The sequence below is a fragment of the Podarcis muralis genome, chromosome 13 (assembly GCF_964188315.1).
Source record: "Podarcis muralis chromosome 13, rPodMur119.hap1.1, whole genome shotgun sequence".
Classification (NCBI taxonomy): domain Eukaryota; kingdom Metazoa; phylum Chordata; class Lepidosauria; order Squamata; family Lacertidae; genus Podarcis; species Podarcis muralis.
In genome coordinates, this window is record NC_135667.1 from 33,808,442 (window position 1) to 33,822,588 (window position 14,147).

The following is a 14,147-nucleotide window of genomic DNA, read 5'->3' on the forward strand; positions in this document are numbered from 1 at the left end:
TCCCCGCTCTCCCACCCACCCACCCACCCGCTTCCATTGTACAGAACAGCTTCTTCGAAGAGAAATCGCCTATGTCGTCTCCGTACACCCTGGAGGGAAGCACCTCGTCGAACTGGCCTCTGTGCAAAACTTCCTAAATTGAGTGGATGTACTCGATGACAAGCAAGTCTGGTTAGATCGTTCTTCGTGGGGAGAGGAATAGATTTAAAGGAGTAGGGTAATAATTAAGGGTGGGTGGGTTGTTATTTTTCTATATTTAAGTCTTGACTATGCAGCTCCCTTCAGCTATTCTCCTTAGACCTCCAGTCCAGGTGACATAAATATTTCAAATCTTATTTAGCAGCAACTGCACTCCCTCCCCCTCTCCTTCCTTCCTTCCTTCCTTCCTTCCTTCCTTCCTTCCTTCCTTCCTTCCTTCCTTCCTTCCTTCCTTCCTTCCTTCCCTCCCTCCCTCTATACCTTACAGAAATGTACATTTATTAATATCTATTTCCCTACTGTGAATTCGTTCTTTCCCTGCATCCCCATAGCCTTATTTAAGATAGAAAGGGAAAGGCAAAACCGTATGTGCAACCTTTTTCTTTTTTTAAAGGAAAGAATAAAAAATAATAATAAGATAAACTCGAATAAAATATAAATACATTCACTTACCTTTTGGCGCCCGTCGTTCTGTGGATTAAGGGAGGAGGAGGAAGAAGAAGAGGTGGAGAGGAGGAGGGAGGGGGACAGGATTGCGTTTGCTTTTAATGTGTAAGCTGACAAATATTGTCCCAACCTGATAGCCGTCCATTGCGACTTCGGAGAGCTTTTCCTTTGCCGAGTCCTTTTGCACAGAAAATGGAGTAACTTCCCTCTTTGAAAAATGGCACAAGCCTCCATCCGGTACAGATTCTCCCTCTCCCTCTCCATCACTAGGCATAGAACAACAACACCAAAAAAAATTATAAAAAAAATCACTACGGAAATTTAACACAGAGGATTAGGAAAGGAAGAGGGAGGATCGATAATATTAGCAATCTGAACTCATTCCTAGATGTGTGTGCGTGCGTGCGTGTGTAATGTGTGTGCGTGCGCTTCCCCTTCTCCTCTATTTTTAGCCCTATCGAGCTTATACATGAAAGTAAAAAAAAAAAAATGTAAAAAGAGGCGAGAGTCCTACAGAGGACAGTGATCCGACCCAAGGTACAGCGGCCAAAAGAATGGTAGAATAACCACATGGGAAATCATAAAAAGTTCATGTTCACGGTTAGCAGTCCACATGACCAGCTCTGGCCAATCGCAGAACCCAGCCACTCATAAAGTTCTATCACAAAGTTGTAAATTTTCATAAAACAACAAGGAATTTATTGCATTTCTTCATGACTGCTTTAACAGCAGTCTTTTTCTCAGCCGCCATCTTTTCTTTTTAAAAAAAAAAACCAAAGAGAAGAATATGCAAAGATTCTGCGCCCCCCCCTCCACATTCCCGGCAGGGGGTCTTGCACAAGCCTTTATATACGAAAGGTTAAAGGAACCTACTTTTGTAAGACTAAAGAATTGCAAGTGCATTTCAGACCTCAGGCAACATCTTTGAGCTTCAGGTTTCTGCAATTGTGTTATTTACCTGTAGTCTTTAATGACGAAGGGGATGGTCCACCTCCGGTTTATTTTTAATGTGTGGTTTTTTGTGTGGAGTGGGGGAGGTCGAAATATGTCGCTCTATAGTTCAATCTGGTTGTTGTTTATATTGTTGCTTTCCTCTTAACGCTGTTCGATTTCCCTTGCGGGAATTGCCCAAGAAATTAAAATGTTGACTCTCTTCCCCTCCACACCCCCAATCGAAGTTTAAAATAATTGAAGGTCCCAGGTAGTATCAGAGAGAGAGAGAGATGTATGGACACGTACATATACCAGCTTGTATCTATGTGTGTATGCATGCATATATATATATATATGTATATGCATATATGTATATATATATAAGTGTAGGGCGTTTCTGTAGAGGTGTGTGCAGAAGTATGCATGCTTACGCGCATCTATAGACAAGGAAGCGAGGAAAAAACAGGCAGGCGTATATGCACAGGCGCACTAGTGCGCTCGGGAACGTCCACTACCGCAGTGGTACATGCCACGAAAACAATAGTACTGGTCCAATGCAGCAAAATCTGGCGAGGTGGGCGGTTCGGCTGTTCTAGAACACGCATCTGCCGCCGCAAAAGGTGTCTTTTGCAGTAATCTGCATTGCTAGAGAAGCAAATATACATTTCCGCTTTTGTGGGGATACCGACCTTTTTTATTTTAAGGACGAGGGATGCTGCAAATATGACCTGTTTTAAAGGAGACACCCAAACACACACACACACGCACAAACAAACACATACGTTCGTGTGATTGTGCGTATATCCCTATATAAACCACCCAGCCATGGCGTAAACCTATGCTAATTCTATCTACGCGTGTATTGTGTTTGTCCATATAGTAAATATTGCACGCATATACCTCTATAAACACATATATTATTTATTTATTTATTTATTTGTGTGTATGTTTATCTCTCTGTGTGCATTTGTTCTATGGATAGGTAGCTAGATATAGGCAGAGAGAGAGATGATATAATTATATTTCTGCTTCTTCAAACTCTCAGAACGCCGTTTCGAGCGACATTGGGAGGTATTTTCCCTGGAATATCTTTCTGAAAAAATACGGTTAGCATAGCAGAAACCTTCCTGTTTATTTGAAAAATATTTTTATTTCTGAGGGGAAAATACACTCTTGTGGAAGGATTTTTTTTTATCAAAATAAAACTAAAGCACACACGTGTGCGTACGTTTGTAAATGGTTTGCAGTTCAATTTTATTGTGTGAGGAAAGGAAGAAAGAACGAAGGAAAGAAAACAATTTTAAAAATTATGTATTTTTTGTCCATTTTATTTTAAATTCTTTGTCGCAACGGGCAGGTGTCTCTTTATATATTATTAACCTTTCTATATATTATCATATATATTTCTCATTGTTGGCTGTATTGTTAGTCGTCTTGAGTGTCCTAGGTTGAAAGGCGGGGTATAATTTTTTTAAAAAGGTTGAATACACCCATGTACAACACATCCCTGAGCACTGAAAAATCCCAACTGCTAGATTCTGTGAAAGTGTAACGTGTAAAACAGAAGGACGTGTTGAAAGGGCCCGAAATTGGTTAATATGGTTTTTGCCTTGTTTATTTTCCTGCGTTTAATTGCTTCCATTTAATTTTATATTTCTTTTGATGTTGAGCGTTACTTGACTCTAATGATGGAAGCGACGTTTTCCCATAATAAAAAAAGGCCGAATAAGGCGATAAAAACGCAATACAAGGAAGCACACCCAATGCTACTAAGACGGTGGCTTCGCTTTTTCAAATCGAGGGAGTCTTATGTTGTTGTTGATGCTGTTATTTCTTCTTTTCCTGCTTATGTGGAGACTGGAAAGATCAAAGCGGGAAGGATGGTCCACCGATGTAATCATCAAATAGACGCAACTCGTCTTACATTTTTAGTCACGGTTCTTTCTCCTAGAACAGTGGATAACGTTGTATGGCCAACACAGAGTTGTATGTTATTACGGTAGAATTAAGATATGTGTGCGCATATGTGCGTGTGTATATATATATATATATATATATATATATATATATATATATGCATGCAAGCACACACATATCTGAATATATACACACATACCGCGCACCTTGAAGGAAATAAGAAAGACGGCATGAATATAGTTTGCAAGTAGAAAGATCCCCCCCTTTCTTTTACGTTTTAAGATTCGCTCACTCAGGCCACAATCCAGTAGGAAGGTCTCCTGCGCAAGTGAAACAAGGAAGGGGCTGCGCATGACAAAGGACTTCTACAAGAACCACCGCCCCCCTCCCATGGATTCTGCTCACAGGGAGCAACTGACCCCATCCACCCAGCTCCCCCAAAATGAAGAAAACCCCATTAATGGACACGACTTCAGTCTATTCAGTAAGGTTATTTTCTTTTTTAATGATTCTTTTCCCTCTCTCTACGCATAGTAATCACATAATACGAATAAAAAGGCTTGGCCAACTATTAAATTATTTGCTACCTATCATATACATCAGTTTTACTCAGCACAATATTAATTTTCAGATCCTCTAGTAACGGCAATAAGGAAGTGGTCCATTGTCCAACATGTAAAAATATACACCAACCAAAAAATAAAAATAAAAAATAAACAAGCAAAAGGAAAATATAAGGAAAAATAAAAATACAGCACCGGTAACCAGACGTAGAGGCACAAATCTACGAAGAGGAGAGGGGAGAATAGAAAGGGGGAAATCTCTTAGAATTATGTACAACAGTCGTCTTAATGTTAAGCGTTGTGTTCCCTTCATACGTTTTTCTAAGAAAAAGTGCTAACCACGTCCACATTTTCACTTCATATACCATTTTCTTAATAAAAAAAAAGTTACATTAGGGAAGGGGGAAAAAGACCCTCCCTTTTCTTTAAACAGGAAGATTTACAAATACTTGGGACTATATGAATACCCACACAGGGGAACAAAACATTATCTATATTTGCTTCTAAAGAGACATTTAATAGGTAGATTTATTATTCATTTTTGTTGTACAAAAAACAAAGCAGAGAAATGTTAATATAGGTAGTTTTCCAAGTGTCGAGAAACAGAATAAGCCATTCATTTTTTTGTTTGTTTTCAGTTTTGCTTAGATGTTTTCGTTTCTTGTTTAATGTACAGTCTTTATTGGTTCACTTTTTTAAAATTCCGTTTCTTCCTTTTATTTTTTCTGGACAGTACAGTTCAGTTTTTGCTGAAGCTTCTTCTCACCAACATCTCTCTCTCACTCACTCACTCACTCGCTCTCTCTTTTTCTTTCTCTCTTTCACTCTCACTCTCTCCCCCGCCTTCTTCCCCCTTCACTCCTCTTCATCTTCTTCAGCATCTGGTTTTTCGGGGACGTTTGATCCGGGGCCTGCGGGTTTGTTTTCCTTTTTCCACTTCATGCGCCTGTTCTGGAACCAGATTTTGATCTGTCTTTCGGTAAGACATAAAGCGTGGGCTATCTCGATGCGTCGCCTTCTGGTCAAGTAACGGTTGTAGTGGAATTCCTTCTCCAGCTCCAGCGTCTGATACCTGGTGTAGGTCTGTCGTCCCCTCTTCCGGTCAGTCCCTGTGAAACAATAAGTGAGAATCTCGTCAGTTCCCTTTCGCTCGCTGCTTCTTTTGTGGTTCTCTCTTCTTAATTTGTATTATCCCTACCGGATTCACTGCCCACTTGTACTGGTCAAGTCAACTCGAATTAAATTAAGTCTGCCTTGTTTATAACAAGAAGCGTTTGTTTGTTTGTCTGTCTGTCTGTTTTAAAATAAAGGTTGGATTTAGAGTTTAACTCAGGAAGGAATGTACTGTATGATAATCCACAAAAGATTGTCCGCGTTAAATTTGTTCCTATCTCCAATCACCTTGAAGCAAGCCCCTTTAAATTCAACAGGACAAGGTTAGGCTTGCAACCTTAGTCTGTAGGCTGCGATCCCCTATACAGGCTTACCTGGGAGTAAGTCGCACTGAACTCAATGAGGTTTAACTCTGAGTAGACATGCATAGGATTGCGCACAGGATGGCACCTCAAGAATAAGTTATTTTTGCCTGTGCGGACTAGCAAGCGATTCTTCTCGAAATAAAAGGAAGAGTAACATTACGTATTATGGATATTACCAGAATGCCTCCTTCCAAAGGCTTTATTGTAGCCTTTTAGATTTGCAGTTCTACATTCTCAAGATATATCAGCTGCGAAGACTGAGCGTGCCCCCTGTTTACTCGGAAGTAAGTCTCATTGAGTGTAATGGGACCTCTCCTCGGGTAAATGATGCCTAGGACTTCAAGCATAATGGATTTAGGACGTTTGTTACTGCTTCACATTTTGCCCAAGCAAAACCCGGTGTTTTTAAATATCTCACACACACACCTCAAACCCACCCCCCATACTTGAGATTTATGCGTGTGGGGAAAGTATTATTATCAAAAGGTTATTTCCCTTCTCCAAAAGTGTGAGATTAATTCTCAATCATGCAGCAAATATTGGAATGGGTTTAAATTCCTTGGAAACATCTCCACATCTGGTAAGCTTCTGGAAGCCAGCAATGCTAATGCGCGGGTAATGTTACTTCCTTCCTAATTCAACTTGTGTTTTATTTCTCTCCGAGTGTCTAGAAAAATTGGTCTCCCCTCCATTAGGGAATTCGGAAGCTGGACAAAGTATGTGGACATGGGAACTCCTCAAAGGAAGAGGCGTGCATGTCACCGACCACAACTATTTTACACGGGCCTCCAAAGAATCTGGATTCAAACCAGGAATCAATTTTCCTGTCATTTCTTAGAGTCCGCTTGTGGGTACGATCCCGTAACCGAATCGATACTCCTGCTTTTGAGCAGATAGATTTTTCTGTCCAGCCAAAGGAGGCTACATCATTCAACTGAAACTTTCTGGAGGTTTGAGAAGTGTTTGCTGTTTTACAAAAAAAGAGGGGGGGAGGGGGCGGCGGGGCGGCGGGGCGGCGGCGATAGTCTTCTGTTCAAGAAAAGAGTCGTAGAAAAGTCCGCCTGGCTGAAAAGGCGAGGGGGGATAAGATGTCTGTGGAATGTGGGTTGTAAAATCTGTTGACGGGAGCACCATAAACTTCTCTTGAATAGGGCAACCAAGACACATTCTCTTTTCGCCAACGGAATCGCCCAGATCCAACCCAACAGCAGACAAGAAAGACGGGAGGTTGGGGGTGGGGGTGGAGAAGAGAGGGAGGCGGGCGGGGGAAGAACCTTCTCTAGCTGGATCTCAGGCCGATGTAAGTTCTGGGAACTGGCAAGGAAGCCACCCTTAGCAACGATACCGCGTCGTCTTCTACAGACGGCAATCAGAGCTTTCAGAGTCCTTTTCAGCACCTAACCAACCCACACGACACTCAGCCCCCTCTTTCCTGCCCACCCCCCCAACTCTTCACCACTGTGTTTCAAATGAAGTGGGGAGAAAGGAGAGGGTTATTCTAAACCGTGTCTCCCACCACTCCACTCCAGACCCGCGCGCACACACACAAAATTTGCGCTTTGATATATCATCTGTAAACCACAGTTTATGGATCAGGTAATAAGCGAGGAGAAACCAACCTATTAGGCTAGGTCTTTGAGAACTTTGCTTTGATGTGCCTCTTTCCTTCCCACTCTTCCTCCCTCCCCCCCTCCCCCCGCTCCACGTCTGCTTTGCTGCAATCTGCATATAGTCCCGGCCTGGAATGTTTGCTCTCGCCCTCCTAAGAGTACTAAAAAGCTGCGTCGCAGACGATGTGTCTTTAAAGATAACTCCTTTATCACACTATCAGAGGACTTGCCTGGCAAATCGCAGGGGATGTGGACGGGGTGGGCGAGAGGAAGGGCTGGTAGAGTTCCTTCAGTAATTTCCACTACCCAGGGCTCCTAACCTAACTGCCCTACATTTTGCAGCAGATATATTTCTACCTGTTCATCTTCTACCTATTTGTGTTTGTTGCCATGCAATTAAATAATAATAAAGGATTTAGCAACCGGCCACTGGCAAAATACTCTTCATTGCCCTGCGCCCTTCCTCACAGTGCCCCTTTATCTATACTATTAGTCGTACCACAACACCTTTGCTCTCAGCGTGTCCGGAGGACGGGGAAGTGTTGCGAAGGTTTTCCAGAAGTATCTCCCCACATTTCCCAGCTACCTATAAGCGCTTGTGGTCAGCCTTGGAGAAAGAGCAAACAGGGAACTGGCTAGCAAGAACGCCAGTGGGCACGGGCATCCTGTTAATACAAACGCTGGTAACAAAATGAAAACATTACAATTTGCTCAGTTGCTAGAAGGCCAGCAGAAGTCTTTCCTACACCTGCAATCCCTTTCACATCAGGTGGGGGGTGGGTGTGGGTAGCTCAATAGCCCCATCTTCCAATGTTTTACCCCCATCCTGCTTTTCCCGGGTAACTTAAGACCCAAGAGTCTACAGGCTTAAGTGAGGCTTAGCACTGCATTTCTCCATTTCTGATTAATTTCCCCTGGAACATCAAGCCTGAAGAAGCGTTCTGTGCAACTCGAAAACCTTCATCCAGCAAAGCTGATTGTGGTCGGTCCTATTAAAATGTTCCTTTCTACTGGTGCCGTTGCAGGATTTGGTGTCAATTAGAGCTGGTTGTGGAGGTAGGCATCACCTAAGCCTTAGCAGACAAGGTGATGTTTATCTGGCCCCTCTGTCGCTCTCGTAATAAGATGGGCATTGGCATCATTCAATAGGCTTATGGGCATCTAATATGAGTAAGCAGGTTTGTGCATCAAACACCATTTTTCGGTGGGTTCACCCCCTCCCCTCTCTGTTTCGTAAGGTGCCTTGGCAAATTTAGAGGGAAAACAAATGTCCCACGTTGGCTTTAAGAATAATGCCAAGAGCAGACAGAGAGAAAGACAGACAGATTGATTACAGGGTTGGTTCTTGTCAATGATTCACACACAATTGGGGTTGGTGGGAGGGGGGGACTAGATGTAACAAGCGCGAGGTATTTGTCCTCCTGCTACAGAAACCTTTGGCGCCCCACCAGAGTCACAAATGTAAACCAGCCACTTACAGTGCAGCCCAGTACTCCCCTACCCAGAAGTAAGTCTCCGTGAGTTCAGTAAGACTTACTACCAAGTCAGTTGGGTATATAGGACTGCAGCCTTTTTTCCACGCTTCTGCTCCTAAGTGCCACAAGCAAATTTGAGTAGGGCAGATATACTGTACGCCCCCGCCCCTCCGCTTTCTCCTTTGATCACTCCATTCCCTTCCGATTTCCTCTTCCAGAAGAAGTCATTTAAGTCCCCGGGGGCCCCCGCAGGTTCTGATGAAGAGCGAGGGGAAGAGACGGGCGACATGTTTGCTGGCAACTCCAGTTCCGAAGGAATGTCGACTTAGCAGCGGTGCTTGAGCAAATTAAGCGAAACTCTTAATATCGCGGAACGACGACAACAACCGCACACTCCTCTGTCTTGCCCGGCCCCTACTCGATTCCTGCCTCCCTCCTTGCGTCTTTCTCCTTCTTCTTCTTCCTGGGGTCGTGTCCAACGTCCGTCCTATTCAGGAGAGACCCACTGAAATGAATGGACGTGGCGAACACAGACAGGCCCGTTCATTCCAATGGGTCTACTGAAAGTAAGGGCTAACGTTGTATACAGCCCCCCCCCCACCCCCAGCAAAACCAAACGACACCCACCACAACGCCCTGAGCCGTATTCCATGGAAACTTATTCCCAAGTTTCCTTTCTTTGGAACTGCTGAGGAATAAATAAACATATGCATATATGGCGCGGGGAGGGGGGGGAGACTTGAAGGGTGGGTTTCCTTTTCTCCCCCCCTTTTTATTATTATCGTACAGCTCTGTAATCCCAACACACTACCTTCCTTGGCGTAGAGGAAGCCCGCAGCAGGAGCAGCCGAGCTAATAAATATTTAAGCTGCTTATTTGTTTGTTTGTGTATGTATGTATGTATGTATGTATGAAAGGGTTGCTTCCTTGAGGGGGGTCTCAGAGAGAAAGAGTAAGAGAGAGGAGAAGAGAGAGATTCATTCCTTTGGAGGCAAACGTCATAAAAGGAGAGCTCAGCACCATCCTCTTCCCTCCCCCCCCCCCCTCCGCACATCCCCAAACACAACTTCCCCTCCCACCAAAAGCATTTATAGCATCTTTTCCCCCCAGGTTTCCTCTCCCCCTCCCCACCCACCCACCTCAGAGGACTCTCACCTGTGCTTCTCATCCAAGGATATATCCGCAAGTTGTTTTCGTGCCGCAAGTCCGCGTCTCTCTGGTCGCTTTTGTTGCAGTTGGACTTGGACGCGTCTCCCGGACACATCATGGAGAGGTTTTGCTCGAAAGGGGAACAGTGCATGTTGAAAGAGGCGGCTTCCAGCCCGTAGCTGCTGGAATACATGCCGGGGGCTTGGGGGTGCATGCCTCCCCCGTTGGGGTACAGACCAGGCATGGAAGCAGCGAAAGAGGCCGTGGAACTCGAGCCATACCCGTTGCGCTGGGCATTGGAAGCGAATGCGCAAGAAGTTTGCTCAGGAAACACTCCGGAGGGGAAAACCGAATTTGCGGCCTGATATTTAGAAAATAAAGCATTCGCATAATACAATGAACTCATAATCTGGCCGGGTGATTTGTAGGCCGGGACGTTTTAGTGTCGGTTTTACGAGGTACCGTGATATATTACGGAATTAGACTCCAGATTTACACCAAAAAGGACCCCCTTTTTCCTCCCTTGGCCATGTGACTCGGGTCCACGTGATTCGGGCAGAGCCAATCCGCGCCTAGCTTCCTCCCTCCCCTCCAACGCTCCCTCCCCCCCCCCATCCTTCACCTCCCAAGCTGTGTCCCCCCCACCCTTGTAATATGGAAAAGGAAGAGAGAGAAAACACAGTATGGAGCACTGGTTGGGATTTATAAAATACGATGCATTATTGATGATAGGATACAAAACCTCCCAAGATAGAAGCGGGAAGGAGACGAAATGTGCACACGAGTCAATAAGCCACCGGTTATATCAGTTGCTCAAGTAAGACTAGCAGGAAAAGCGGGCGCAGTGGTTGTGGACGGGGAGGGGGGGCGGTAGGGCAAGAGAGAACAGAAAAGAAGAATATATGAAGAGACCTGCAAGGTGGGCAGGGGAGGGGGGAAGAGGTGGGAAGAGGAAAAGGAGGCAGAAAAATACAGTGGAAAAAGGAGGGAGGGGGTGAGGAGGACCCATTCTGTCGGTAAAAACAGCTAGCGGGAAGTTCTCCCGGGCAAGCTTCAACGCAATGAATGGGAGTCTGCGTGGGTTGCCTTCATTCCAATGAGGCTAGCATAGGAGACCCCTCTTGCGAGATAGTATACCTTCTTTCTTTCTTCTATAAAGAAGCAGGTAAAAGTAGGAGACTGTCCTTTTTGATCACGAGTAGACTACTTTCCTCCTCCCCTTCCCCAGTCCTTCCCTGCCCCTCTCCCCCCCCCCACAAACACACTCTCCCACACATACTTTCACTCTCTCTTTCATACAGACACACTCTCTCTGTGTGTTTGTCTCTCACGCGCGCGCGCGCGCGCGCGCACATACACGATAAAAAGGCAGACTAGGTATATAGCCCTCCCTATCCCACGACCTCGGGGCGGGTTTCTCTAGATATACTATACAGTTCCATTGACACACACACTCTCTCTCTCTCTCTCTCTCTCTCTCTCTCTCTCTCTCTCACACACACACACACACACAAAAGGACTCACCATCTGACTGCCGCCAACAAATCGGCCCCCCACCGCAGTGATACTTAATATTTCTCTTTTGACCGCCCCCCCCAAGCTTGCCTATTTCCCCTTCTAAACGCCGTTCAGTTATGCATGTAATTTATTCCACTGCCACAGGCGTTGGGTCTCGGAGCTGGCTTTGCTTTTTCTGGTGGCGGAGGAAGAGGAGGGGGGGGGAGAAGGGGAGGGAGGAGGAAAGATTACAACAGATCTCTATTTAAGCGTGTCAGCTCTTCTGCTGGACTCAATTACAGTGAGAAGGAAAATGTGACCAGCTGGTTACTCTGCTTTCTGCTGGGGAAGCAAGGAAGGCTTCCAAAAGAAAGGGGGAGGGGGAGGGGGAGGGGGGAGGGAGAAATGGAGAGGCACACTTTCCAGTGAAACTTATCAAAGCCTTCTATGACAAATAAGAATAAAGATGGCCTTGCAGTTAAGAGATTGGCAGAGGTCCTTCTTTTCAAGGTTAAGTTGCAAAAAAAGAGGGGGGGGGGTCGAATAGGAAGGTTGTATACATCATGCTTACGCTCATCATGGGAGGGGGCCGAGGGTAGCCAAACTGACAACGTGCCACAGACTCCGAGAGACCCAGAGAGGGGGAGAATCGCCACCATAGGAACAAGGGAGCTGGAATCCAGCGGTGACAGAATACAATCACACACACACACACCAACACACACTTAGAAGTTTCCTGGCACAGAGAGCCTCCATCAAACCTCCCCATCATCACAGGGCATGAAATACATGCTTGCAGGACTTTTCAAAAGGACAACCAAGTCTCCCCCTTCGCTTTTCCCCTTGCTCCGCTTCAGCTGCAATGTTCTCCAGAAGCCACGAGTTCCTTCGGTGTCTCTCCAAAGGCTTCCTTGGGTGACAGTAGGAATGGCTGGGTCGGTTTTGGGGGGTTTTACTGGTTTTTTTTTAACTTTCTCTCCAAGACGTCCCAGAGGAAATTTTAAGGCAGGGTGAAGAAAAGAACAATGTCACGGGGGAAATTGTGGCTTGTAAACTTTATTGTAACTCCTTTCTTCCGCCGCTTCCAGCTTCGACAATAGAACAAAGTGAAGAGAGAACAACAAAATATAGCATTAGTTTCCCCGCCCTCCCCATAAAGTAATTCACGGATACAGTATACATTCTCTTTTTTTTTCACAGTAAACCTAAGGGGGAAGAAAGAAACCCAAAAAAACCCAGGGAGAGGGGAAATACTTTTTTTTTTTTACAACTTCTTCCACTGTGTGCATGCTAACTAAAAGGAAAAGGGGAGGGGGGACCTCTCTATTTAATTTTTATTTATTTTTTTCTCCTTTTTTTTTTAAAGATACACTTAAAAAGACAAACGCAGAAACAAAGCCAAAAACGGGACCCCAAAATAGGAAGGGAGGAAATGAACCACAGGAAAAAAAGAGACGACTACAGCATAAATAGGCAGTTTCATGTTGTCGGGTGTGTGTTTTCAGAGCTACCTCCTGAAGAGTTTAACCACAACAAGAGAGGAGAGAGAGAGAGAGGGAGGGAGGAGGGAGGAGGAGGGAGGGAGGGAGAAGAGATGAGAGATGTTGATTTAAAAGTGCACTATGTATCATTTTCACATAATTTCTCTATATATTTATATTTATATATATATAATATGAGTGGGCAGGACGGAGCGAAAGAGAGGGGAAAGTTTTAAAAACAACAACAGAAAGGCAGAGAAGAAAGTAAGTCTTCCCAAAGTGCAGTATATCATTTGTACATCGTTTCCACAGCACTGAGAAGTGTGTGTCTCCTAATGAGGGAGCGAAGGAAGGATGGGGAGGCGGGCAGAGAGAGAGAGAGAGAGAGAGAGAGGGAGAGAGAGACGGGGGTGAAGGGAAGGAAATCCTTTTCACAGTCATGGTTAACAGAAGCTATTGCATTACACTATTACTAATTCTTAACTGGCAAGAAAACGCAAAAAAGAGCAACAAGGCTAAAAAGACTCCAAGAATCTGTCTTCTTTTTCTTTTTTCTTTTTTTAAATATAGATATAGTTCATTGTGGGTATCAAAGGACAACCAGGAGAAGAGGACGCTCACAGCTATATTGTTTTACAGCAATAAAAGGGGAGTTTCCCCCCCCTCCTCCCCTAAGCAGTGTTGAGATTCCCCCCACCCCAGCCCACCCCAGCCCACCCCGACCACCTCTCACATTAACTGGCATTAATGGAAGGACGAAAGGTTGGGGCTTTTTCTTTATTTCTTTCTCTTTTTTTCCTGGGGCTTGCCTGTCCACTCTTCCAGCTCCTACTTCTTGTCCCCCGTCTGTGCTTCTCCGGCCTCCTCCGCGTCCTGCGCCCGTTCCATTTTCTGTTTCTCCAGCTCCTCCTGTTCGCATTTGCTGCTGGGGAACTTATCCTTGTTGTTCTCCTTTTTCCACTTCATCCTCCTGTTCTGAAACCAGATCTTCACCTGCCTCTCGGTTAGTCCCAGAGCGTGCGACACCTCGATCCTCCGCTTGCGGGTCAGGTAAGGATTAAAAAGGAATTCCTTCTCCAGCTCCAGGGTCTGGTAGCGGCTGTACGTCTGCCTGCCTCTCCTCCGTCCGGCGGCTGCTGGGGTGTTGCGAGAGGGAGTTGGGAGGGGGAGAGAGACACAGAGAGAGAAGGAGAGAGGGAGAGAAAAAAGGGAGGTTGAGAGAAGACACATAAAACTGCTTTGGGGGCAGAGAGCGCAGGAGAGAGGAGGGATGCACACACACACACACACACACACACACACACACACACACACACTCACACACAAAGGCAGGGAGGAACTGCCCTTCTCTAACGTTGCAAGGGGGAGGGTGATTATCCGGGGAAGGGTGGAGGGAGAC

At 45.3% G+C, this 14,147-nt stretch overlaps 3 protein-coding genes and 1 long non-coding RNA gene across 13 annotated transcripts in view; 1 reads left to right on the top strand and 3 right to left on the bottom strand.

Annotated features, from left to right (window-relative positions):
* HOXB3 (homeobox B3) overlaps positions 1-916 on the bottom strand; it is an 86,402-nt gene extending 85,486 nt beyond the window's left edge. For 3 of the 4 annotated variants that reach the window (XM_077917348.1, XM_028702537.2, XM_077917347.1), the window contains exon 1: positions 652-791. The gene's annotated coding sequence lies outside the window, so the exon portion shown is untranslated. Of the gene's footprint in view, positions 1-651 lie in introns of all 4 variants that reach the window. The other variant, XM_028702541.2, reaches the window with a different exon arrangement.
* The window catches only part of LOC144325130 (uncharacterized), a 43,108-nt gene extending 36,569 nt beyond the window's left edge, over positions 1-6,539 (top strand). For 3 of the 5 annotated variants that reach the window (XR_013390431.1, XR_013390430.1, XR_013390429.1), the window contains 3 exons: positions 45-2,684; positions 3,778-3,979; positions 4,937-5,328. This is a non-coding gene — a long non-coding RNA (uncharacterized LOC144325130). Of the gene's footprint in view, positions 1-44; positions 2,685-3,777; positions 3,980-4,936; positions 5,329-6,200 lie in introns of those variants that run through there. The other 2 variants (XR_013390433.1, XR_013390432.1) reach the window with 2 other exon arrangements.
* Positions 3,976-11,615, bottom strand: HOXB7 (homeobox B7). 2 transcript variants are annotated; one of them, XM_028702564.2, is made up of 3 exons: positions 11,295-11,615; positions 9,777-10,131; positions 3,976-5,167 (listed from the first exon to the last, which is right to left on the bottom strand). In XM_028702564.2, the coding sequence occupies exons 1-3, from the start codon at positions 11,295-11,297 to the stop codon at positions 4,914-4,916; spliced, it is 612 nt and encodes a 203-aa protein (XP_028558397.1). In that variant the 5' UTR covers positions 11,298-11,615; the 3' UTR covers positions 3,976-4,913. The 2 variants fall into 2 exon arrangements, with proteins under 2 accessions (XP_028558397.1, XP_028558396.1); XM_028702563.2 differs by lacking the exon at positions 11,295-11,615 and having other exon boundaries at positions 9,777-10,321.
* Positions 11,616-12,305: 690 nt separating this feature from the next.
* Positions 12,306-14,147, bottom strand: part of HOXB9 (homeobox B9) — a 49,452-nt gene continuing 47,610 nt past the window's right edge. Inside the window, exons 3-4 of one of the 2 annotated variants that reach the window (XR_013390428.1) lie at positions 13,482-13,881; positions 12,306-12,355 (exon numbers count right to left, since the gene is read on the bottom strand). The gene's annotated coding sequence lies outside the window, so the exon portion shown is untranslated. Of the gene's footprint in view, positions 12,356-13,481; positions 13,885-14,147 lie in introns of both variants that reach the window. The other variant, XR_013390427.1, reaches the window with a different exon arrangement.